The sequence below is a fragment of the Cervus elaphus genome, chromosome 27 (genome assembly GCF_910594005.1).
Source record: "Cervus elaphus chromosome 27, mCerEla1.1, whole genome shotgun sequence".
NCBI classification, from domain to species: Eukaryota; Metazoa; Chordata; class Mammalia; order Artiodactyla; family Cervidae; genus Cervus; species Cervus elaphus.
Window position 1 is genome coordinate 45,804,276 of NC_057841.1, and position 27,209 is coordinate 45,831,484.

Genomic DNA, 27,209 nt, shown 5'->3' on the forward strand with positions numbered 1-27,209 from the left:
AGAAATATCAATAACCTCAGACATGCAGATGACACCACCCTTATGGCAGAAAGTGAAGAACTAAACAGCCTCTTGATGAAAGTGAAAGAGGAGAGTGAAAAAGTTGGCTTAAAGCTCAACATTCAGAAAACAAAGATCATGGCATCTGGTCCCATCACTTCCTGACAAATAGATGGAGAAACAGTGGAAACAGTGGCAGACTTTATTTCCTTGGGCTCCAAAATCACTGCAGATGATGCAGCCATAAAATTAAAAGATGCTTTCTCCTTGGAAGAAAAGTTATGACCACCCTAGACAGCATATTAAAAAGCAGAGATGTTACTTTGCCAACAAAGGTTTGGCATAGTCAAGGTTATGGTTTTCCCAGTAGTCATGTATGGATGTGAGAGTTGAACTATAAAGAACGCTGCACGCCAAAGAATTGATGCTTTTGAACTGTGGTGTTGGAGAAGACTCTTGGGAGTCCCTTGGACTGCAAGGAGATCCAACCAGTCCATCCTAAAGGAGATCAGTCCTGAATATTCATTGGAAGGACTGATGTTGAAGCTGAAACTCCAATACTTTGGCCACGTGATGGGAAGAGCTGACTCATTTGAAAAGACGCTGATGCTGGAAAAGATTGAAGGTGAGAAGAGAAGGGGACGAAAGAGGATGAGGTGGTTGGATGGCATCACCAACTCAATGGACACGAGTTTGAGTAAACTCCGGGAGTTGGTGATGAACAGGGAGGCCTGGCGTGCTGCAGTCAATGGGGTCGCAAAGAGTCAACACAACTGAGTGACTGAACTGAACTGAGCCTTTTATGAGGATAAAGTAAATTCATGGTCAGTGAATTTGACAAAGTAAATTTCATGGTCAGTGACCATGATAAAGTTATATTTAAAAAGGACATCAAATATGGAACATTCTTCAATATGTTCATGATCTTTGATGTTTAATTTAGTAATTCCACTCTATAAATTTATCCTAAGGACAGATAGACATGTTGAAAGGCTGATGTGCACACATGTTCACTACTGCCTTCATTTTACAGTAAAGGTTGGATGTAATCAAAATAATCTGCCAGAGGGGACTGGCTATACCACAGGGTGACTTTTTGTGCCACTAGTTACAGTCCTGTATTTCTGAAAATAGCCTCGTGATGCAGGAAAGTGCTTATCATCTGTTCCATATAAAAAGCAGGTGATTTGTGCATGCATGGAGCATGACCCCAGTTTAATTTCTAAGTGTGTGCATGTTTGCACATGGATGCATGTCTCCAGGTCTTGAGTCTGGACTGTCATCTGGGGAAGGATGTGTTGCGGAGACACCTGCCTCTGGGGCTGAATGCTTGCCTGGTGCCTCCTGGAGGAACGGTCAGGACAGCAAGGCCTGGGGAAGGTCCTCCCTGAGGACCTGACTCTGCGCCCTTTGTGGCCCTATGGCATTTGGCCTCAGCGGGCCTGAAGCCCTGGGAGCAGGGGCAGCTGTGCAGGCTCTGATGGCAGGAAACCAACAGGGATGCTGATGTCCACCCCTCTCCAGGGCTCAAGACCAGAGGGAGGGGTGGCGTCTGCAGGACAAGCCTTGGGGGCGGCATGGGGACACATGCACAGATTTGTCTCCAGGTAGTGGAATTGTGGATTTTTGTTTTCCTCATCTTATTCATTATTTTTCAAAATATAGACACTTTAATAATCAGAAAAAAATATATAGCCATTTCAGGTCACATACTGCTTAGAAGTTGGAGCAAAGCAGTTGCTCTGGACCTCATAGCTAGGCAGGTGTGCTGTCCTGGCTTGTGGCACGAGGCTGCAGTGTGGAGGCAGGTGGGCGGTCAGCAAAGGGCCCCTACAGTCACTGCGGCTGTGTGGGCAGAGGCAGAAATGGGCCCTGGCCTTGCAGCCTGTGGAGCAGCATAGTTAGTGTGTGGGTGTGGAGGTCAGTGGTGGTGACAGGAAGGGGATGGGAACATTGTGTCGCTGTCCAGAAGCCGCATACCAAAGTATCCTGCCTCCTTAGGCTATGGGGGACTGGCGAAGGAGGGATCCTCAGTTAAGCAGGGCTGGCCCAGCCTGAGTCTGCTCTGTACCCCTCCCTGCCTACCCCCTGGTCGCTGGGAGGATCAGGGATCCAGGATCTGGAACAAGCTCAAGGATCAGGTTGACCTGACTTTGAACACACTGCTACTCAGTGCTGGTGGTTGTGTCTCTTCCAGCCACCCGTGGGACACGGTCATCAAGGCGGCCATGAGGAAGTACCCGAATCCCATGAACCCCTGTGTTGTGGGTGTCGACGTGCTGGAGCGCAGTGTGGATGGCCGGGGCCGGCTTCACAGCCACCGCCTCCTTAGCACCGAGTGGGGGCTGCCCAGCCTCGTGAGAGCGGTGAGCGCCTTGGGAGCCCAGCTACACCAACACAGCCTGTCTACACCTGGCTGGCACCCATATGTAGGGAGCGTCAGCCTTCCCATTTGGGCTTTCTGGGAAGGCTGAGATATAGTTTGTTCTCTGTGAATTAATTGTTCACTTGAGTGTTCAGCATGTCCCCTGATCCACCTATGGCAGTGACACCCCCCACAGGAAACCCAAACCCCCACAGCCCCTGCTTCCCACCTCTGAAGGCCCCATTGCAGCTCCATTGCCCTGTCAGGTGTGGCCTGAGCCCCAGAGCTGGCTCTGTACAGCGATGGTTGGGGTGGGGAGGCTGTGCAGGGGGCAAGGTTGGTCCTCAGCTGACTTACCAGCCAGACCCTGACTTCAGTGTCCCAGGTCCTACCCCACTTTCTCCTCCATCTCAGTGCCGGTCCCTCCATCCCTAATTCATGTGTCTGTCTGTCCCACCTGCTGGACAACAGCTGCTGGAGGAGCTGGAGGTGCTGCTGCAGACTGATTGAAGAAATTAGTAGCTGATCTGAAGTGACATGCAGTGTTTGAGGGCATGACAACGTCACCATGCTGGTTTCACTTTCTTTTTCAGATTTTGGGGACCAGTAGGACTTTGACATACATCAGAGAACATTCTATCGTGGATCCAGTGGAAAAGAAAATGGAGCTCTGCTCCACCAATGTAAGCAGTAGCCACAATGGTGCATAATGTCTTCATTTAATTGTGTTTCCAGCCCACCTTTGGTCTGTGATCTTTTAATAGAAAGACTGAGTTTGCTTTAGCAATATCTTGTCTTTTTATTCCAGTGTAAAAACATATTGAAGAACACACATAATGATGTGAACACGCCTTTGTAACCTGGGGACAGACTCCTGCCTCCCTGTTGCCCCCGGCCCCCTCTCAGCTGCTGCCTTGCCCGCAGCAGCACATGTGTCTCTTAGCAGCCACTGAAACAGCCACTTCCTCCCGCCTTCCTCTCTCCTGTCTCACAATCAGGAACCATTGATATTGGCCTGATGCAGATTTAGAGAGCATATTGGGGGAATTGGGTGGGCTGGAGCATGGTTATGCCATCCCCTTACCCTGTGGGTGGGGTCACTGCAGGTGCAAGCTCCCAGTTGACCCTTTGGACCTTAGTCAGCGGCTCCTTCCCTCAGGCCAGGCAGCCCTTCCACAGAGGCAGAGTAAGCTGGGCGGGTGTTTGCACACTGGCCTTTCCTGACGGTTTATATATTGTTCTCTACTTAGAAAATTCCACTTCCTCTCTGCGGAAAGTCGAGTTGTCAGTAGAGGGGGCTAGTTCTGGCTCAGGAGGAAGAGGAGGAGGGTCAAAGGGATGGCTTTGGGGAGGACAGGTGATCACCAAGTTGCTGTGTGGCTGTGAGTGTTAGTGATCAGCCTTTGAGTCTCATGCTCCTCATTTAAAAAAGAAAGAACAGACCTCACAGTGTGGTTGAGGATTAAGGAAAGAAAATAAGGTTTATTAAACAGCATCTTGCATAAAAACATTGCATATACAGTGGTGACTGCTCATGAGCTAGGCTCAAGTTTGTGTGGGGTGTGGAGAGAGGGTGGTATCACCAGAACAGCGGCCAGGATGTGTGGGCCTCGGTGTTCCTTCTGCTCTGGCTCCAGTAAGTGCAGGTGTGGAGTTGTGAGACTGTGGGCAGTTTGGGAAGAAATGCAAGAGAAGTAGAACCTGCAGCCATTGTATCCTTTTTTAAGATCACACTCACAAATTTGGTGTCGGTGAGTGAGAGGCTGGTGTACACATCCCACCCGGAGGACCCAGGAAAGTAAGTGGACTGAACTCCTGGGCGGGGCGGGGCAGGGCGGGGTAGTGGCTCCCCCTCCAGACTGCTCAGCCTCTCATCTCCAGCGCGCTCTCCTCCAGGACCGTGCTCACTCAGGAAGCTGTCATCACCGTGAAGGGAGTCAGCCTGGGCAGCTATCTGGAGAGTTTAATGGCCAACACGATATCGTCCAATGCAAAGAAGGTACCACCTCTCACTGTTGGGGGGGTGGCCAAAGGAGCGGGCATCCTACTGAGCCTATGCAATGGGGAGGGCCCCAGGCCTGCGGGTAACAGAGGCCAGCGAGGCAAGCCACCACTTCCAGCAGCAGCTGAGCTACCTGGGCTCTTAACAAGACAGACCCCACACATCCAGGACAAGTGTGGGCTTAGGCATGCAGGACACTCACGATTTTTAGCAGTTTTGTATTTAACTGGCATTTTGAGTACCTCTGGCAGGATTTGGGAGTGAGCCTTGTGGAGGGACCCTGGGAAGGATGGGTGCCAGGGCCCAACTCTTGGCCAGGGCATACAGTCCCCTCTCTGCCATCCCCCGCTCTCCCTTCCCCCTTGGTTTCTGTCTGCGACCAATGGCACGGCACCTCAGCCTTCCCTTCCTAGTGCACTCAGGTCAGGGTTTGGCTGAGAGCTGTTTATGCTTGCATTTAGGCGCATTAGTCCAGTCACGATACAGGACCAGTCTGCCGTGTTTCTAGAAAAATCCACATTTGAGGAAGGTTGAGAGTAGCTTAGCTCAGGATAGTGTCCCCCGCTTCTGACCCAGAGCAGCACTTATCACATCCACAGTGTGAGCCCAGAGGATAGACACACAACTCACTTTGTATGTCCATGGTCTGGCTTAGGGCAGGCCTGAGTGTTTGTGGAGAAGAATATTCTACGAGGAAGGCAACTCTCAGCAAGGACAGAGTCCCTTAGCCCTTTATGGGAAAAGTCAGGGGAGACTCGATGAGGCTAAATGCAGGCCTCTCATTTCCTGTGTTTAGAGGCTGCTGTGCTGGAGGCCTGTGGAGAATCCCGGCTTCTTCAGTGGTCGTTACCATCCCACAGCACCCCAGACCAGGTCAGGGGCGCCCCGGGGCAGCTAGCTACCCGCTGATGGTGGGGGAGATGGAGGTGGAGAGGTGGGTTACCCCACACCCGAGGTTCAGGAGTGGAGGTTAGGGGCCGCTCATGAAGGGGTTTGAGAGGCCTCAGGAGGTGACGGCAGGGATGGGGTGGGGCTCCGTGGAGCTCTGGCTGGGGCTCAAATTATGTGTGCTGCCTGCCTTGTTTCTGGGCCTGGTGTCTCCTTTGCGTTCACCTGATCCGCGTAGCTCACTGTCTGCCCTTCGGTAAGACAGCAGGACGACCTCTGACAGCGCACTGGCTTCTCTCTGTGTTGCTCTAGGGCTGGGCCGCTATTGAGTGGATAATTGAAAATGCGGAACGCGCACTGAGCTAACGAGGCCTGCAGCGTCCCCTGTGCTTAGCGGCGGTAACTACAGGATTCCTGAACCGGGAGGATGTGGCGCCCACTGGGCTCCCAGCGGCGTGTGCGGCCTGCGTGCTGGGAGGGGTCTGCGGGATGCACCTCTGTGCGGGGCCCCGCCCTGTAGAGAAAGACCGAACTGGTTTCATCCTCGTCCTGATGCACCAGCTCGTTTTGTGGCGAGATTTGTGTTCAGGTTTGTCATCTCGTCTCCGAGGGCAGTTCGGCTTTTCCTGCAAGCGGTTCTCAGCACGCAGTCATGTGTTCTGGGACTGCTGTATCCTTAGCAGGAGGGTCTCACCAGCAGGTCCAGTGTGGAGGGCTGATCTGAAGGGGATTTTCTTGGGAGTAAGACTGGAGTGCCTGCCCATGATCTTCTGCGGATGCCCTGGGCCCAGGTGTCAGCACTGTGACCAGTAGGCCGCCCTTCCTGCTGCTGCCAGCCGTGTGCCATCACTGGCCCTTTGTCTTTAGTGCTTGAAGTTTTTAGTGCTCGAAGTCGTTTCCCAGCATCTCTTTGAGCTTCTCAAATACTCTTTGTTTTCTTCTCCTGAGCCTCTGGGGTGTCAGGGCAGATTTGACGCTGGGGTGGTCAGCAGTCATCTCTGCTTCATAAGGTCAGAGTTCACTGCTCCCTCTGCTGAGAGGATCCTTACTCTCCTGCCCTGGAACTCCTCCTACTCTTGGCTTTTCGAGCTCTGGCCCTACTTCCCACCCTCAGTTGGTCTGTCTGCAGCACATAAGCACACTTGGTGCTTCAGTCAGCAGGCATGAGCCCTGTGGCTTGGGCTCCTTTAAAGAGCTTCCTGCTTTTTGCCTAAGGCACTGATGCATAGGTTTGCCAGAACCTTCACCTTGAACCCAAGGTCATGGCCTTCTTCCTTGAATGCACCACTAAGCTGATCACAGGCAGAGAGCCTACCTGACTGCTGAGCATCCTACTTGCATGTGTGCATGTGTGTTTGGTGTGTGTCTGATGCTGTTGCTTTGTTGTGGACCCTATCACATTCTCTTGCCTCACAAACTAGAGCTCAGCTGCCTCAATCTTTAATCTGATGCCTCACCAAAATAAGAAAGAGAAGCGAAGGAAGAAGTGAGTCCGGAGCATGGTCCTGGCTGGACTAGGAGAGGCGGGAGCTCCCGGGTCACAGCCATCGTCACCAGCCACCATCAGGCTGGTCGGCCGTGACCTTACAGCACCGCAGGCCTGACCAGTGGCACTGCCCGTGGGGCCGACCTGCTGGGAGCAGGGCAGGCTGCCATGCTGCCCACTGCACGTTGAGCCTACGCGCCTGCTCTGCTGAGCCTGAGCCTGATTTGCTCAGATGGCTATGGGGCCTCATCTGTCTCCCCCCTTCAGTCTCGGCTCTCCTGCCGATTCTTGGGGTCTCGCTAAAGAGCTTTCTCTTTGCAGAGGATACCCTATTCCCCTCCCTTGCCCTTGATCCACAGGCTCACTGCCTGTCTCTTCACACATCTGGCCACCAGCTGTTACCTCAGACATAGCTGACGTGTGTCCCTGTCTTACCCCTTCACGGATCTGCACATGCTAGAGTCGGGCATCCACCCTGACGGGGACACAGGGACAGTTAGGATTGGCCTGGAGAGCCATTTGCTCTGTCCTCTGGCTGTGATGAGACTGTGTACACTGTCTGGTACCACCATCTGGACTGCAGCCTGGGCTGGTAGTTCCAAGCTCTCAGCTGTTCTGCTGACATCAAGGTACCTCCAACTAGGAGTTTTAATTTTCTCAATTTTCAAAAATAAAATTTTTGTGTGTTTTAAATGATAATTCTAGAGAAGCTCTCCATAAAGGAGGGGTGGAACTGTATTCTACCACATTGTTTTAGATACTGCTTTTCCTTTGATATCAATACTTCCAATCCAAAATTAAGATTCATTTTTATCTTTGAGACTTTTATGCACATAGCTTTAAAGGTAAAATAGTTAAAAGATTTATGACAAAAACAATCCCTCTAACTCTTTCCACACAGCATGCTTCTACCCTTCTGTAGACTCTCTTGGCAGTTTTGGCATTTACTGTTAGATTCCTAAAATAAATGAGCATACTCTGCTATTTCTTGATTCAACAATTTTAGACAAAATCTGTTGACTTCCTGCTATGATAGATGGTTATTTTCTCTCTCACATCTTCCCATCTCCAGTATAGCTGTGTTGTAACTTATGGTTAAAATCACATTGTTTCTATAATTAAAACATACATAACTACTATTTATTACCAAGTGAAAAGCTATGTGTTAATTACATTTTCTTAAAAAAAAAAAATTTATTTGACTGGGTCTGATCTTAGTTGTAGCATGAGGGATCTTTAGTTGTGGTATATGGATCTAGTTCCCTGACCAGAGATGGAACCTGAGCCCCTGCTTTGGATCGCCAAGGGAGTCTCTATATTTTCTTTATGTAGCTTTTCTCCCCCTTGAAGGTAATGTCTTTTTCTTTTCATCTGTTTATTTTTTCAAAGTCCCTGGCTGAATGCCCCCATGTTCTTCACCTGCTCTCTGCAGCACCTTACAGTGTCCTCTGCTGCAGGTCAAACCCCATAGGTTACACACCCCTTTCTCACTTCCCTGGTGCTGTCCTTCCTGGAGGCCCATCTCACTCTCTGACTAGCAGCCGAATGGCTGTTGGCCTTTCTCCCCTCCTGGAGCCCTGTCTACTGGCCTCTCTGCCTCCTCTCTCTTTGACCATAAAATGGGGAAGGACATGCCACAGTAGCTTCCAGGACTTGGCACATCTGAAAATGTCCCTTCTCTTCCCACTCTTCACTCAAAGGTTGGTTGGACATATAAATGTAGATAAAAATACTTGGTCTCAGAATTTTGAAGGCACTGCTTCATTGTTTTCCACTTCACTTCCTGAGCCTCTGTATATGGCTTTATTTTTTTTCTCTCTGAAAGCGTTTAGGGTCTCTTTGTCTCTGATGTGAAAATTCATACAGCCAAGCCTTGTTGAAGTGATCTTTTAAAAGCGCTCTGTGCTGCACTGCGCATGTTAAATTCCTGGCTGTGGTGCTGTGCTACAAGTATGTGAGACGTTACTGAAAAAGTGGGTGAAGGGTATGCAGCTTCCAGTAAGTCTACATTAATTTCAAAATTAAAGGTTAAAAATTTTCAAAAATAGTGACATCATGGAAAATGGCAGAGGTGGGTGCTCTGAGAATCAATCCTCCTATTGAGACAAACAATAAGCTGGCCAAAAAAACAAAACCAAAACAACGGAATCAACTTTTGTAGAACTCTGGATTTTAGTCAAGATACCTAAACTAACCAGTAGGGTGTTGAATGAATCTTAATTAACCCACTCTGCAGATTTTGGACTTGGCAGCCTTCAAAATTAGGGCAGCCAATTCCTTAAAATAAATCCCTATGTGAAAGAAAACTCTGGAAGAAAATTGTGGCTATTTTGACCTATGTGAAATGATACCTGATACCTCATTATAGTTTTGATTTGCATTTCTCTGATAGTTAAGTGATGTTGGTGTCCTATGGGTTTTTTGGCCATCTGTATCCTTTTTTTGGAGAAATGTCTGTTTAAATCTTCTGTCCATTTTTTGATTGGGTTGTTCTGTTTGATACGGAGCTGCATGAGCTGTTTGTGTATTTTATAGATTAATCCCTTGTGACCCCAGCTTTGGAAGAGTGGAGTCTTAACCACAGGACCACCAGGGAAGTCTGCCATTGGTAATTTGGTATGGATTGCATTGGGTAATACAGTAATTTTGACAACATTGATTCTTCCAATCAAGAACATGTCTTTCCATCTGTTTGTATCATCTCTGATTTCTTTTATTAGCATTTTATAAGTTTCAGAGTACAGGTTTGTTGTCTCTTCAGATATGTTTATTCCTATTTTATTTATCTTGATGAGACGGTAGATGGGATTGTTTCCTTAATTTCTCTTTCTGATCTTTTGCTGTTATTGCACAGGAATACAAGAGATTTCTGTACATTAATTTTGTATGCCGCAACTTTACCAAAGTCATCGATAAGCTCTAGCAGTTTTCTGGTAGCATCTTTAGGATTTTCTTTGTGTAGTGTGATGTCATCTGCCAACAGTAAGTTTTACTTCTTTTCCAATTTGGATTCTTTTTCTTTTTCTTCTCTGATTGCCATGGTTAGCACTTCCAACATCATGCTGAATGAAAGTCACAACAGTGGATATCTTTGTCTTATTCCTGATCCTAGAGGGAATGCTCTTAGCTCTTTACCCTTGAGAATGATGTTAGCTGTAGGTTTGTTGTATGTGGTGTTTAATATGTTGTGGTCAGTTTCCTCAATGCCTGCTCTCATTATCTTTTGGAAGGAATCAAAACCAAGGTCTAAGCACTGGCCCAGACAATTCTGATCCAGGTGTCATCAGACCACACTTTGGGGGATGTTGGGTCCCCTCTCTCCTTGAAATCTGTTTCCAGGAAGGCGTTCTTGACTGATACCAGCTCGCAGCTTACTATAAATTCCTAGAGGTTTATATCATTTTGGACCATTTTTTCTAAACTATTCACGTACATATTTTTCTGATCAGAAGCAGAGATAAGATGTTTATTTTGCATGCATAGCCCTTGGTGCTCACTGAGTATGTGGTGACTTGAGAACTGGGTTCAGAATCATAGCCCTCAGTGGGGAAGGCAGGTGGAGAGAAAGCAGGGCTATGAGCACAGGGCTGGACCTCATGACATGTGATGCTGGGCTAGTGGTTTGACCTTGGGCAAATGCCCACCTGGCTACATTCCCATCTTTCGGATAGACAACAAGTGCGTTCACAGCACCTGCTTCAGAGCCGAGTATCAGGATTGTGGCTGAGAGTGCTTCACACAGTACCTGGTGTGGAAAAGTGCTTGAAACCAAGCAGGATCTTGTTGGGTCTTCCTGGTGACAGACCTCACCATCCTGTGTTCCCCACCTCTCGTTGGTAGAAAAACATTAGCCTCTTAGCCCTTGCCCAATTTCCAAAGAGCAAATTTAATCAGAGAAGTGCAAAAATGGAGAAGCAAGTGCAGCAATCACGTAAGTCAAAGCAACGATAGTTTAGTCATTAAAGTCAGGGACCTTTAGTTCCTCCTCAAGGGCTATAGGTAATATTCTGAGCCCTATCCTGAGATGATTTGCCAATAGTAACCCCCATCAAGTGGAGAAGTTAGCTGCATGCTGACAATCAGCAGGCAGACCCCTCGAGTGGTTGGAACCAGATGGTTGATGATGTAGAGTCTAGAAATACCACCCTGTTACTGCACCACCCACCAGTCAGGGCAAACGTCCACAAGTGATCAGGCACCCCTGACCCTCTCCCTTACCTTGCCTTTAAAAACGCTTCCCTGGGGGCTTCCCTGATGGTCCAGTGGCTAAGACTCCATGTTCCCAATGCAGGGGGCCTGGGTTTGATCCCTGGTCAGGAAGCTAGATCCCACATGCTGCGACTGAAGATCCTGCATCCTACAACTAAGACCTGGCACAGTCAAATAAAATAAAGAAATATTTTAAAATATATATAAAAAAATAAAAACGCTTACCTGAAAGCTGTCAGGGAGTTTGGGTGTTTGGTCACAAGCTGCCCGTTCTCTGTGCTAACTCTGGGCTGGTGTCCTGCAGTAAATGCTACACTTTCCTTCACAGCCTGGAGTCGGCAGGGTGGTTTTGCTGTGCATCGGGCGAGTGAAATCAGCAATATGCTCAACTACTGGGAGCTAATATTGGCTACTAAAAACCAGCAAAACATTTAAAAACATATTATCTAATATAAAGCTTGTCTTCATATCTTCCCTTATTTTCTTTTCTTGGCCAAACTGTTTTAATATGACAAATTTGAAGTCGTTTGGGATGTTTTATTTCAGCCCAGTTGGCACATACATTTTAATCAAAATGTTATGATTAGTAAGCATTAACTACCATCCTTTGAAAGGGGCATTAGTAAAAAGGTCCTGAGTATGAGCTCAGTGCTGATGCACACATGATTTGCATTCACACAGCAGTTCGATTATAGGTCTCCAGGGTCTCTGATATCTGACTACCGATGTGTTAATGGAAAAAGCTGGTCCAGAGGCCGGGCTGTGCATGGTGGCTCCACCAGGGCTCTGGAGTGGACAGGAGCCTGGAGAGGACCATGTGGTGAGTGGCATTTATAAGAGGGGTTTCTGCAGGCTCCAGGGAACCAGCAGCTGCAGAAGCTGCTGCCTCAAACCTCCCAATTCTAATCAGCTACCTTTGGGCTGCAGTGACTTCTGACTTTGGGTTGTACTCCTGCCTTAAAGGAAGAACATGGCTGTCCGTGGCACTTACGTGGTAAAGAGCACTGACTACACACTATGTCAGTTGTTTGGAAGACATGTTAATGGTTCTATCTTTGTATTGTTGACTTATTCTCATTTCCATATTGAACCTGCTCATTCATCCATTCACTCCAGAAACATTTATTGAGCACCTGTTGCATGCAAGATAGTTTTCCAAATCTAGGGACGTAGCAGCGAAGAAATCTGACAAAGATCCGTGTCTTCATGAAAGAGTGTAGTAGATGTTACGTGCGGTGGAGGAAAGAGGAGCAGCAGCAGGTACTGCAGACACGAGACTCCAGAAACTACTGGAAGCAGCTGTGCCAGGGGAGGGGGCACATTCTGTGCAGCCATGTGAGGCAGAAGCAGGAGGTGAACAGTGGTATGAATGACAGGAGGGCTCCAATCCACTACTGCACCTGCTCACTGATGGAGTTTCGCAGGGAAAGAGCATATGCCTAGCCCTGGATGTTTTTAATCAGGGCTGAGCGGGCCAAAGAAATAAGCTTCTGGGCTGGGATCCCTTACCAGAATGGGAGGTGTAGACTAAGACTCCCCCACCCCGCCCCCGTGGGTGTGGTAACCGTTTTTTTTTTAAATTAAGCTGAACAGCAAGATTTGTGTGTACATTTGTTTCCATTTAATGCAATTAAACAGTCTGTTACATGTACCCACTCCCCACCCTACCCAGCCACTAGCTTCCCTTCACATCTGCAGTGGGACATGTCCACTCGCTTCCCTTCACATCTGCAGTGGGACACGTCACGCAGCGGGGCACGTGTCACACTGCAGGACGAGACCTACCAAAACAGACCGTGCCTTTGCATCCAGCAGGTTGGGAGATGAACCGCAGTAATTGGATGGTGCCTGCACAAAACAGCAGGTGAAAAGGGGGTTGTTTGTTTTTTGCTTGTTATTAATATATGTCAATGCATCTGTCTTTTTAAATTTTGGGAGATGAACTCAGATTTTTTTATAGCCAGTAGTAAAACTGAACCTCTCTTTGCCATAATCAGGTTTGTCAATACAGAGAAGTACTGTTTAATGACACTTGGCTTCGGTGAAAGGGCGAGTGTGAACTGCAGAGATCCCTCCCACTTTCTGTTCCATGACTTGGGCTCTCAGTGACTCTGCTCAGTGTCTGCAGCATGGGTACTCTGACCCCACGTCATGTTTCTCCTGATTAAAGTGACCCGGAGACCACCTCATCCAGCACCCTCACTGCTGAAGTCAGGAAGCACTGCTGCGGCCTTCCCAATGTGTGAGGACTGAGGGTTGTTCCACTGCCAAGCTGGAGCAACTGAGTCAGAGCCAGTTTTCATATTTGAGACCAGACTCTACTTCCCTAATTTATGCTTGTCTTTTCCCCCAATTATCAAGGTGGAAGCCCTTAGGTCCTACAGAGCTCTCTCTGCCAGTAGCTACCATTGTGGAGCAGAGTGAGCCCGTTTCTACCATGAAGCTGTGTCCACCACCAGATGCACTGTGAAGAATACCTCAGGCTGCTGCAGGGAGCCACACAGAAGTGGGGATGTCTAGCCATTAAGTTCACGGTGCTCAGTTCAAGTTCACAATCTATGGGTCTGACTCCTGAGATGACCTTGTGGTAGGAAGACCCAAGTCATCTTCCCTTTCTTGTGGACAGCTGAAATCTTCTCAGGCATCTTCTGCTTTTGGGGTGTCTGAGATCAAAATTTCTTCCCTTTAAACTAGAAGCTACTTTGTTTTCTGTTTCACGTTCGGCTCTTCTGCAGGAGCTACACTGTTAAGGAGGTCTGTCCACCTTTGCAGAATCGTGCTGCTCCCCCTTCCTTCTCTGTGATTTCCCACAGCTTTTACAATTTACTGAGGAATTTGATACTCAGGTAAGCTTTCCAGAAATCCTCTCTTTGGCATTCCCACTCTCCCAAACACTGCGCTCCCAGCAAAGTTTGGATGTGACCTTTTCTGCTGTGTCACCACAGGGGAAGGAACAAGGGAGGTAGGTCAGGGACTGACTGACAGTTCCTGCAATGACAGGACACCAAGGCCAAGAAGAACATGCAGAAGGGCGCCTTCCAGTGAGGCTGCCCCTCTGTGCTGACTGCTCCCTAGGGGAGGAAGTTCCCTCCTTCCTTCAGTTTACAGATGCATCAGAGCTGCTCTGAGAGCATCCCAAAACAGGAACCACCGTCAGGCCCCCAGGTGAGTGGAACATCCAGGTGATCCCTCAGCTTCTAAGCCCCAGGGACACAAGTGACCACCTTGATGCCCCAGCTTTCAGGAGCCTGCTTCACAAGTACTGTGTCCTGTCAGTGCTGGAGCTCTTTCACGTCCTCTGCTTCATAGTGCACATGTAAGAGGCAGGTTGTGCCACTGGCATCAAAACCCCACAGCAAAAACAGCTGGAGAATGTTCCACATAGTGACATCTATTCTGAAATACATCAATAAACACACCATGCACAGTTTAGTGGAACAAGGTGGGACAGCACTGTGAATTCAATCTGCCAGGTAACTGCACCTGAGCATTTAACTAGTGTAAGCAAAGCTTTATATTAAGTAGGTTCTTAGCTCTTCAATTTTATTTTTTTTTTTTTGGATGAGCCAAAGGAGACATTTCTAGATGTGGGCGTGAGGCCAGCATGAGGGGAAAAGGCACATTCTGATAGCTCTGTGTATGTATGTATGTATGCACACACTGCACAGAGCAGAACTGTGGGCCCTGACACATCAGTTTGTAATCCAGCCCTTACCCACAACAGTTCTTATGGAGTTCTAGACTAATGATTTGCAACTCTACAGCTTCTCCTCGCCAGGGGCCGGAAAGGAGAAAGACGCAGTTGAATAAGGGAGGCCCAGAGCTTCCCTTCCTGGTTCCGATGTCTGCAGAACCTAGGAGCTGTTAACAAGGCAAGGACTGTGCCCTGGACTCAGTCAGTGAGCATGTGGATTACAAGCTGAGGTCTTGTCACACACCTGTCACAGGTACCTAGTGCAAGAAGAGCTTAAAATACATCTGGCAAATAAGTAATGGATTAATATCACATTCAGTATCACCTAAGGTTTAAGACACGTAAAGGGCCAAGGATGCTCTCTAGTTAACATAAAGACAGGACCCTTCATAAACTCATTCTGGGTTTAAAATCAAGCCTTTAAGAGCTACAACAAGAAATTTGTTTCATGGGGCATTTTAAGAACACATACCATAAGGAATTCTATTTAGGAAAAAAAAAGCTTTATCTTTCTCAACATAGTATAACTGGAGACAAATTATCCGTAGATTTTAGTTTCCTACCCTGCAAGGTGACAAAGGCAGGCTGCTTGGTGACACAGCAGAGTTACAGTGGCAGCTCATTTTCATTTATTTTTCCAGTATGGTCCTTGCAGGTTGTATTTCTCAAGCTGATCGTCAACTGCTGATGTCACACAAATGTATCTTGTGTTTCCAACCTAGGTGGTTTCAAACAGCTAGTCACCAAAAGATAACACCATTTTATAATAGGAACTCCACACGGAACGTATGATGGAAAGTCATTTATTTTCTTCTCAAATTTTAAAAGACTTTAATGGAAAATGTTTGGTAGCATCATGTTACGCTGAATACCAGCAGTGTCTGGACTTTATACACGCAAGAAGCCAGGTCAACGTGTACACATTTCTCCATGGCCCTTCAACAGTTCTGCATGTACAAAATTGTCTGCTGTTTTGCTCTAGCAAATAGCAACATAATTTAAAACTTTCCTATGTGACACCTAAAATCCAGTCTGACATTTATTAATACCGTTAGAAAAATAAGAGTCTTAAAAAATTCATGGCATGAGTTCACGGTGCTGACCACATGATATGAGTTTATGAGATCATGGGATCTCATCAAATGTAAGATCATTTTAAAAACTCCTACATGACAACTTTCTGGTTTAATTTGAAAGGCTTAAGACTTGAAATCTAGACTATTAAGTTGATGTAGTTAACTTTTACTTGTGTTGGGAGAGTTAATTCTTATTTTCCACTGAATGAATGCCCTCCAAATACCAATAAATATATTACAGTATTTACAAGCTTTGCTATCTTTCCTGACACTGACAGAAAGTTAAACTGTGAGAAGTTAAAGTGTTCTCAGCCTGGAGGGAGAGGGCGAGAATGAGGGCCAGCGCACAGACACACATCAGATTCCACCCAAGGGCAGCCAGCGACGCTGTCGTCAGACCAGAAGTAAGTGCCCAAAGCAGCACAAAGAGCAGCCTGGGATCCAGGAACGAGGGAGGGAGGGCACGGGCAAGGCAAGGACTGTGAAAAGCATGCCCCACAGGCCAGCAGTGGATGACCCTCTGGAATTACCCAGTTTGGTTGAGGTGGCAGACACACACCATGGATGTGGGAGGAATGAGTGCGGGGATTTGTTTGGCATCAGAAAGGGATGCGGATTTGATTTCTACAATCTCAGCTGTGCCATGTGCCCTCTTCTACCCTTTCTGCAAACTGTCCCATAGAAACCTGCCACTCACAATGTCCCAATAGCTGAACAGTGTCACAAACCTGGAGCAGTGAAGTCAAGGACTACATGGGCTAGATTTTGACATGTGAATGGGATTCTCATTTGGGGGGAGGGGTTAGCTTTTTGTGTTTTAGAAACACCTATAAACTAGTCATTATTTTAAAAAGCACACTCTCCTGGGTCTGTTTTTTCCACAGACACAAACACCCGCCCCTCACTGTCTTCCTTGTACCTGTTCTGGGGATGGTCTAGAGGCGAAACTGTACCTTGGAAAACTGTACAAACAAGATTCACTCAATGTAACATTTGAAGCTCTTACCTGAGCCTCTTTAAAACAGTCTAAATATTTCCATAATAAGGGTTTTCTGGTGGCCCACTTTTACATGCAAATACAAAGTGTTAACATGCATTAATTACTTTAGTCAGTTGGTAAAGTTTATTTTGTAAGTGTAAGTAATTTTAAGCAATTTACTAATTTATAAATTTCAACCATGAAAAACCACTACCAGGGCAGTTCTGAGGTATTACTGTTAATTCCCTATAGAAATGTTGAGGGGGCGTGAAATGACTGCCATGCCTTTTGGTGAGCAATGCTGTCTCCAGCGCTCACTGCAGATGTGTCCCAAAGAGCATCAGAAAGCGGCCTGGCGCATTAACCAGGCTCGTGAATGTGACTGGCTGGTCACCACCAAGCCAACCAGAACAATAGAGAGATGCCACGGAACAGACCACACAGCTGAGAAATGACAGGTGTATGGTGCTGCCTCCAGCTTGGCTTCATCAAAGCCCAGCCCACCCACTCAAGTCGCTTACAAGTAAAACGTGTGCAAAAAGCATCCAAAAAGCTTATCAGCAGGTTAATTTTCTAGTAGTTTTAAAAGACTAGACCATGGTTTTCCTTTAAAATTCATTTATAAAAATAAATTTCAGTTTGAGACCTTATGTACCAAATTGTGGCTTAATTTAGTCATGATGGTGAGACTATAAAGTTATGAAAATTGTGGCTGGAAAGGTGCGTGCTCCAGCTCGCTCCCCGTGGTGCTCACAGCCCTTCTTCTGGCGAAAGTACTGAGCTTCTGAACAAACTTCTACCCTGCCTTTGTCCCATGATGCCACAAAACTCTTAGACCTCCAACACAGAACTACTAGTAACTGTAATACATTCAAGATAAGGACAGCCTAGCAGTTGCTCAGGAGACACTGCCTTGCTACCCAGGGACACAGGCACCCACCCTGGGCCTACAGCTCAGATGCTTTGTCCTGGGAGGCAGTGGAGAGCCCCTCCCAAGTGTCTCAGAGCAACAATAACTTAAAACCAGTTTGAGGCACAGGCAAACCTTTGCAGGTTCTGTGCTGTGAGGCCTCCAAGGATCTGTGTGCATCAGGTAGGAACACTGTCAGTGGAAATGCCAATATGACTTACTGCTTAGACGGTGCTGGCCTCTAGGCCTGTGCTAGACTGATTCCTCACACAAGAACCTTTCTGCCTTAGTCAGAACATTATTTCAGGCACAATAGAGAACTAAGAGGAAAAGTTTCTGGCCTCTAAATCTATAATCACACAAACGTTTCAAACTACTGTCCTTTAGTGCAGATGAGCAACTGGCAATTGGTCACGTGTTATCAATTGACATGAACACAGCATTTAGTCTGTGGAACAATGCGACACAGCAAAACCCTGATTCTCATGCAAACCCGAGCCAGTTAACCACGGTGAGGAGACAGTGACAGCCCGCTCAGTGTCCTCACAGGAACCCGACTCCGCACAGGAAGGCACAGGGCTCAGACCTCACTGATGGTCCTCTCTGAGGGGCAGTACTCTGACGGGCCTGCTGAGGACACGTAGAAGGACTGCGTCTTCCTCTTCAATCGGGCTCTCTTGTTGGCCAACACCAGACTATGGCGGCTCGAGCTGATGATTTCAGAAATGAACTTTTTGCAGTCCACACACACCTCCATAGCACTCCAGTCCTCCACCAGCTCTTTGGGAAATTGGAGTTCTTCATCTGATTTGTCCACCGACTTGGATTTTGAGGACAATCTTGAAAAAAACATTTAAAATATCCATTATTGGCAGAGGAGCCAAGATGGCGGAGGAATAGGACGGGAGACCACTTTCTCTCCTACAAATTCATCAAAAGAATAACTGAACGCAGAGCAAACTTCACAGAACAACTTCTGATCGCTAGCTGAGGTCATCAGGCACCCAGAAAAGCAACCCATTGTCTTCGAAAGGAGGTAGGATAAAAGATAAAGAGACGAAAGAGCTAAGGACGGAGATCCGTCCAGGGAAGGGAGAATAGAGGAAATTTCCAAACACCAGGAAACCCTCGCACTGGCGGGTCTGGGGGAAGTGTTTGAATCTCGGAGGGCAACCTGACTGGGGGGGGGGGGGGGGCAACAAATAAAACCCACGGATTACGTGCCTAAAAGCAACTCCCAGCAGAAAAGTACCCCAGACGCCCGCATCCGCCACCAGCAAGTGGGGGCAGAACTGAAAGGAGCAGGCAGCATTGCTTAGGGTAAGGACCGGGCCTGAGTGCCCTGAGGACAATCAGAGGGAGCTTTGTGAGTTACCAACTTAAACTGTGGGACAGCAAGAGAGAGAAAATTAACTGGCCCGAACACACTGCTGGCCGTTCGCAGAACAAACGGACCGAGCAAGTCTAGAGAAGAGCTTGCAGGCGGCTGACCGGCCCAGCCCGACAGAGGCTGGAGGCAGGGGGGGAGGGGAAAGGGGCAGGCTCGGCCCCAAGGACCGCATCCCCTACTGCACTGCAAATAGGCCTCCAGTTCCTAATCAAAGACCTCCTGAGATTCTGGATGGTCGACATCCGCCGGGAGGGTCACGGTGAGACACAGGGCGCAGGCACCCAACCAGCGGGGGCTGGGGCTGGGGCCGCGGAGGGGATAAGGCGCGCCGCACCCGGGGAGAGTGCGCCCGTCAAGCTCCTGGCTGCCTAAGCCGCTCGGACGGGGAAGGCACAAAAAGCAGGCGCAGCTTTTTGTTCCGTGCTTTTGTGGAACACCCGAGGGCTGGAACCACGCACAGCGCAGGGCACGCTCCATATAGAGCAGCCGGGAGCCTGAGCAGCGTAGACGGAGAAAGCAGCGCCAGCCCCTCCCTGCAGCGCGACCGAACTAGCAACCTGAATAAGAGACCACCTCCGCCCACCTGTGTCAGGGCAGAAATTAGGCACTGAAGAGACCGGCAAACAGAAGCCAAATAAACAAAGGGAACCGCTTCAGAAGGGACCGGTGCAACAGATTAAAGTCCCTGTAGATAACACCGACTACACTGGAAGGGGCCTGTAGATATCAAGAAGTGTAAGCTGGAACGAGGAGCTATCTGAAAATGAACCAAACCCACACTGACCGCAACAGCTCCAGAGAAATTCCTAGATATATATATTTTTTTTAAGTAAGAAAAAAAAATTTTTTTCTTTTTTATTTTTTCTCTTTTATTTCCTTTTAAAATTCCCATTTTTATTCAGGAGTGTGTTGATTATTCTCTCCCAAATCTTGACTCTTCGTTTTCTACCTCAGAACACCTCTATTTCCTCCTTTCCCCTTCTCTTCCCAATCCAATTCTGTGAATCTTTGTGGGTGTCTGGGCTACAGAGAACACTCTGGGAACAGACAACTGCGTAGATCTGTCTCTCTCCTCTTGAGCCCCCCTTTTTCTCCTCCTGCTCATCTCTATCTCCCTCCTCCCTCTCCTCTTCTTCATGTAACTCTGTGAACCTCTGGGTGTCCCTAACGGGGGAGAATCTTTTCACCATTAACCTAGAAGTTTTATTATCAGTGCTGTATAGGTGGAGAAGTCCTGAGACTACTGGAAGAATAAAAGTGAAATCCAGAGGCAGGAGACTTAAGCCCAAAACCTAAGAACACCAGAAAACTCCTGACTACATGGAACTTTAAGTAATAAGAGACCGTCCAAAAGCCTCCATACCTACACTGAAACCAACCACCACCCAAGAGCCAATAAGTTTTAGAGCAAGACATACCACGCCAATTCTCCAGCAACAAAGGAACATAGCCCTGAATGTCAACATACAGGCTGCCCAAGGTCACACCTAACACATAGACCCATCTCAAAACTCATTACTGGGCACTCCATTGCACTCCAGAGAGAAGAAATCAAGTTCCACACACCAGAACACTGACGCAAGCTTCCCTAATCAGGAAACCTTGACAAGCCAATCGTCCAACCCCACCCACTGGGTAAAACCTCCACAATAAAAAGGAACCACAGACCTCCAGAATACAGAAAGCCCACTCCAGACACAGCAATCTAAACAAGATGAAAAGGCAGAGAAATAACCAACAGGTAAAGGAACATGAAAAATGCCCACCAAGTCAAACAAAAGAGGAGGAGATAGGGAATCTACCTGAAAAAGAATTTAGAATAATGATAATAAAAATGATCCAAAATCTTGAAAACAAAATGGAGTTGCAGATAAATAGCCTGGAGACAAAGATTGAAAAGATGCAAGAAATGTTTAATAAAGACCTAGAAGAAATAAAAAAGAGTCAATTCAAAATGAATAATGCAATAAATGAGATCAAAAACACTCTGGAGGGAACCAAGAGTAGAATAACGGAGACAGAAGATAGGATACGTGAGGCAGAAGATAAAATAGTAGAAATAAATGAAGCAGAGAGGAAAAAAGAATCAAAAGAAATGAGGACAACCTCAGGGACCTCTGGGACAATGTGAAACGCCCCAACATTCGAATCATAGGAGTCCCAGAAGAAGAAGACAAAAAGAAAGGCCATGAGAAAATACTCGAGGAGATAATAGCTGAAAACTTCCCTAAAATGGGGAAGGAAATAGCCACCCAAGTCCAAGAAACCCAGAGAGTCCCAAACAGGATAAACCCAAGGCGAAACACCCCAAGACACATATTAATCAAATTAACAAAGATCAAACACAAAGAACAAATATTAAAAGCAGCAAGGGAGAAACAACAAATAACACACAAAGGGATTCCCATAAGGATAACAGCTGATCCATCAATAGAAACCCTCCAGGCCAGAAGGGAATGGCAGGACATACTTAAGGTAATGAAAGAGAATAACCTACAACCTAGATTACTGTACCCAGCAAGGATCTCATTCAGATTATGAAGGAGAATTCAAAAGCTTTACAGACAAGCAAAAGCTGAGAGAATTCAGCACCACCAAACCAGCTCTTCAACAAATGCTAAAGGATCTTCTCTAGACAGGAAATGCAGAAAGGTTGTATAAACGTGAACCCAAAACAACAAAGTAAATGGCAACGGGACCACACCTATCAATAATTACCTTAAATGTAAATGGGTTGAATGCCCCAACCAAAAGACAAAGATTGGCTGAATGGATACAAAAACAAGACCCCTATATATGCTGTCTACAAGAGACCCGCCTCAAAACAAGAGACACATACAGACTAAAAGTGAAGGGCTGGAAAAAAATATTTCACGCAAACAGAGACCAAAAGAAAGCAGGAGTCGCAATACTCATTTCAGATAAAATAGACTTTCAAATAAAGGATGTGAAAAGAGACAAAGAAGGACACTACATAATGATCAAAGGATCAATCCAAGAAGAGGATATAACAATTATAAATATATATGCACCCAACATAGGAGCACCACAATATGTACGGCAAACGCTAACGAGTATGAAAGAGGAAATTAATAGTAACACAATAATAGTGGGAGACTTTAATACCCCACTCACAACTATGGATAGATCAACTAAACAGAAAATTAACAAGGAAACACAAATGGAACACAAACACACATTTAAGGAAACTTAAATAACACAATGGACCAGCTAGACCTAATTGATATCTATAGGACATTTCACCCCAAAACAATCAACTACACCTTTTTCTCAAGTGCACACGGAACCTTCTCCAGAATAGATCACATCCTGGGCCATAAATCTGGTCTTGGAAAATTCAAAAAAACTGAAATCATTCCAGTCATCTTTTCTGACCACAGTGCAGTAAGATTAGATCTCAATTACAGGAAAAAAAAATTGTTAAAAATTCAAACATATGGAGGCTAAATAACACACTGCTGAATAACCAACAAATCGTAGAAGAAATCAAAAAAGAAATCAAAATATGTATAGAAATGAATGAAAATGAAAACACAACAACCCAAAACCTATCGGACACTGTAAAAGCAGTGCTAAGGGGAAGGTTCATAGCATTATAGGCTTACATCAAGAAACAAGAAAAAAGTCAAATAAATAACCTAACTCTACACCTAAAGCAACTAGAGAAGGAAGAAATGAAGAACCCCAGGGTTAGCAGAAGGAAAGAAATCTTAAAAATTGGGGCAGAAATAACTGCAAAAGAAACTAAAGAGACCATAGCAAAAATCAACAAAGCTAAAAGCTGGTTTCTTGAAAAAATAAACAAAATTGACAAACCATTAGCAAGACTCATTAAGAAACAAAGAGAGAAGAACCAAATTAACAAAATTAGAAATGAAAATGGAGAGATCACAACAGACAACACTGAAATACAAAGGATCATAAGAGACTACTACCAGCAGCTCTATGCCAATAAAATGGACAACTTGGATGAAATGGACAAATTCTTAGAAAAGTATAACTTTCCAAAACTGAACCAGGAAGAAATAGAAGATCTTAACAGACCCATCACAAGCAAGGAAATCGAAACTGTAATCAGAAATCTTCCAGCAAACAAAAGCCCAGGACCTGATGGCTTCACAGCTGAATTCTACCAAAAATTTAGAGAAGAGCTAACACCTATCTTACTCAAACTCTTCCAGAAAATTGCAGAAGGTAAACTTCCAAAGTCATTCTATGAGGCCACTATCACCCTAATTCCAAAACCAGACAAAGATGCCACAAAAAAAGAAAACTACTTTTGTTCATCAGGCCAATATCACTGATGAACAAAAATGCAAAAATCCTTAACAAAATTCTAGCAAACAGAATCCAACAACATATTAAAAAAATCATACATCATGACCAAGTGGGCTTTATCCCAGGAATGCAAGGATTCTTTAATATCTGCAAATCAATCAATGTAATACACCACATTAACAAATTGAAAGATAAAAACCATATGATTATCTCAATAGATGCAGAGAAAGCCTTTGACAAAATTCAACACTCCTTTATGATTAAAACTCTCCAGAAAGCAGGAATAGAAGGAACATACCTCAACATAATAAAAGCTATATATGACAAACCCACAGCATGCATCACCCTCAATGGTGAAAAATTGAAAGCATTTCCCCTGAAATCAGGAACAAGGCAAGGGTGCCCACTCTCACCACTACTATTCAACATAGTGTTGGAAGTTTTGGCCACAGCAATCAGAGCAGAAAAAGAAGTAAAAGGAATCCAGATAGGAAAAGAAGAAGTGAAACTCATGCTGTTTGCAGATGACATGATCCTCTACATAGAAAACCCTAAAGACTCTTCCAGAAAATTACTAGAGCTAATCAATGAATATAGTAAAGTTGCAGGATATAAAATTAACACACAGAAATCCCTTGCATTCCTATACACTAACAATGAAAAAACAGAAAGAGAAATTAAGGAAACAATACCATTCACCATTGCAACAAAAAGAATAAAATACTTAAGAGTACATCTACCTAAAGAAACAAAAGACCTATACATAGAAAACTATAAAACACTGATGAAAGAAATCAAAGAGGACACAAACAGATGGAGAAACATACTGTGTTTATGGACTGGAAGCATCAATATTGTCAAAATGGCTATTCTACCCAAAGCAATCTACAGATTCAATGTAATCCCTATCAAGCTACCAACGGTATTTTTCACAGAACTAGAACAAATAATTTCACAATTTGTATGGAAATACAAAAAACCTCGAATAGCCAAAGTAATCTTGAGAAAGAAGAATGGAACTGGAGGAATCAACCTGCCTGACTTCAGACTCTACTACAAAGCCACAGTCATCAAGACAGTATGGTACTGGCACAAAGACAGAAATATAGATCAATGGAACAGAATAGAAAGCCCAGAGATAAATCCACGAACCTATGGACACCTTATCTTTGACAAAGGAGGCAAGGATATACAATGGAAAAAAGACAACCTCTTTAACAAGTGGTGCTGGGAAAACTGGTCAACCACTTGTAAAAGAATGAAACTAGAACACTTTCTAACACCATACACAAATATAAATTCAAAATGGATTAAAGATCTAAATGTAAGACCAGAAGCTATAAAACTCCTAGAGGAGAACATAGGCAAAACACTCTCTGACATGAATCACAGCAGGATCCTCTATGACCCACCTCCCAGAATATTGGAAATAAAAGCAAAAATAAACAAATGGGACCTAATTAAACTTAAAAGCTTTTGCACAACAAAAGAAACTATAAGTAAGGTGAAAAGACAGCCCTCAGATTGGGAGAAAATAGCAAATGAAGCAACAGACAAAGGATTAATCTCAAAAATATACAAGCAACTCCTGCAGCTCAATTCCAGAAAAATAAATGACCCAATCAAAAAATGGGCCAAAGAACTAAACAGACATTTCTCCAAAGAAGACATACAGATGGCTAACAAACACATGAAAAGATGCTCAACATCACTCATTATTAGAGAAATGCAAATCAAAACCACAATGAGGTACCATTACACGCCAGTCAGGATGGCTGCTATCCAAAAGTCTACAAGCAATAAATGCTGGAGAGGGTGTGGAGAAAAGGGAACCCTCTTACAATGTTGGTAGGAATGCAAACTAGTACAGCCGCTATGGAGAACAGTGTGGAGATTTCTTAAAAAACTGGAAATAGAACTGCCATATGACCCAGCAATCCCACTTCTGGGAATACACACCGAGGAAACCAGATCTGAAAGAGACACGTGCACCCCAATGTTCATTGCAGCACTGTTTATAATAGCCAGGACATGGAAGCAACCTAGATGCCCATCAGCAGACGAATGGATAAGGAAGCTGTGGTACATATACACCATGGAATATTACTCAGCCATTAAAAAGAATTCATTTGAATCAGTTCTAATGAGATGGATGAAACTGGAGCCCATTATACAGGATGAAACTGGAGCCCATTATACAGAGTGAAGTAAGCCAGAAAGATAAAGATCATTATAGCATATTAACACATATATATGGAATTTAGAAAGATGGTAATGATAACCCTATATGCAAAACAGAAAAAGAGACACAGATGTACAGAACAGACTTTTGGACTCTGTGGGAGAAGGCGAGGGTGGGATGTTTTGAGAGAACAGCATGTATATTATCTATAGTGAAACAGATCACCAGCCCAGGTGGGATGCATGAGACAAGTGCTTGGGACTGGTGCACTGGGAAGTCCCAGAGGAATCGGGTGGAGAGGGAGGTGGGAGGGGGGATCAGGATGGGGAATACATGTAATTCCATGGCTGATTCATGTCAATGTATGACAAAACCCACTGCAATGTTGTGAAGTAATCAGCCTCCAACTAATAAAAAAAAAAATGAAAAAAAAAATCCATTATTGTTTAAGAATTCTACTGAAATACTAAGAAAATACATGTAGAAAAAGCAAATTTGTTGCCCAAATATGATGGAATAGGTGATGACTGGCCCATCTCAGATTCGTTCAAAGAAGTTATAACTGGTGACAACGTTCAAAATATTTTTAAAAAAAACAAACCAGGAAACATGTTTTATTAAGAATCTTTGTACCCCTTATAGAATTTTTGTAAAATTGGATATTCAGAGTACTCATCTGCTGCACACAGATCATGAATGCTAACAACTGAAATGATGTTGCTAACGCCCCACTGATGATAGAGAGAAAACTTCAAGTTCTTTCTCAGTGATCCCATGTCACAGTTAATGAACATTACTTAACTGTTGATGGCAAGTCAGAAAACTACAGGAAACTGAAGTAAATTTATCTTAATCCTATGACACAACCTGAAAAATTATCTTTGGACTAGCTTTCTTATTTTCATATGTATTTATCAAATATACCCCTCTGACTACAGCAATTGTCTTTTAGCCAGGTGACTATTTGGATTCCAGAGAACTGGAGTTAACTAGACCAACATCACCATAAATGTTTTGGATAGTTTTTGGAAATAACTAGGAATCATCTACTCACTATTTTAATTAAACCAAACAGGAACGTAGAATTAAGTACAGGAAAGAATAGCAGCCATGTTCACTTGTCCAGAGCCCATGGACAGCAGCCCAAACTCAAGAGCCCAGGGTAGGGGCTGAGTACAGGGCAGAAGCCTCGGACACAGGTCTGAGGAGCTTCCAACTCCCTCACCTCATTGTCCACAGGCCTTGACATGCTGAATGGCCACCATCCAGCATTTGGCACCAATGCTAGTGTCCCTCACAGATGGAGGGGCTGCTGGTGTGTAAAAGCCTGCCCCTTGGGCCCTGCCAGCTTGGGACCTGAGCTGGTCTGCCTTCCTCCTTTCTTTCTTAAAGACCAACACTAACCTGAACACAAAGCGATTGATACCCAGGCATGTTTTCCTTTTAAAATGCCAGCTCTTGGCATAAAGCTTTATTTCTGTCTTTATGTTAGGAATGTAAGTCAGCTATTTCAGACCACTGTAAACACAGGATTAAAAATATTTTTTTCTAAACTAAAGGAAAGAAAGATTAGACTCTTACGTGCAAGTTTTCAACTCCACAGAAAAGGATAGTTTTAAAGATGACTTTTAAAGGATACATAAAAGTAATTATTTCCAAAGTAGAAAAAATATTAAACTAGGAAATTGTGTCTTTCAAGGAGCTAGCCATTATCCTTGACACGCTACTG

The 27,209-nt window shown here is 45.2% G+C and overlaps 2 protein-coding genes across 7 annotated transcripts in view; one reads left to right on the top strand and one right to left on the bottom strand.

The window, feature by feature from the left end:
• PRELID3A (PRELI domain containing 3A) overlaps nucleotides 1-27,209 on the top strand; it is a 64,553-nt gene that overhangs the window by 29,892 nt on the left and 7,452 nt on the right. Inside the window, exons 2-6 of one of the 5 annotated variants that reach the window (XM_043889490.1) lie at nucleotides 2,959-3,048; nucleotides 4,093-4,163; nucleotides 4,247-4,364; nucleotides 5,164-5,240; nucleotides 5,568-5,831. In XM_043889490.1, coding sequence (XP_043745425.1) covers nucleotides 2,959-3,048; nucleotides 4,093-4,163; nucleotides 4,247-4,364; nucleotides 5,164-5,240; nucleotides 5,568-5,592 — 381 coding nt within the window. In that variant the 3' untranslated portion in view covers nucleotides 5,593-5,831. Of the gene's footprint in view, nucleotides 1-2,197; nucleotides 2,367-2,958; nucleotides 3,049-4,092; nucleotides 4,164-4,246; nucleotides 4,365-5,163; nucleotides 5,241-5,567; nucleotides 5,832-27,209 lie in introns of those variants that run through there. The other 4 variants (XM_043889493.1, XM_043889491.1, XM_043889492.1 and 1 more) reach the window with 4 other exon arrangements.
• SPIRE1 (spire type actin nucleation factor 1) overlaps nucleotides 15,432-27,209 on the bottom strand; it is a 159,531-nt gene continuing 147,753 nt past the window's right edge. For both annotated transcript variants that reach the window (XM_043889485.1, XM_043889486.1), the window contains one exon: nucleotides 15,432-18,448. In XM_043889485.1, coding sequence (XP_043745420.1) covers nucleotides 18,190-18,448 — 259 coding nt within the window. In that variant the 3' untranslated portion in view covers nucleotides 15,432-18,189. The remainder of the gene's footprint in view (nucleotides 18,449-27,209) is intronic.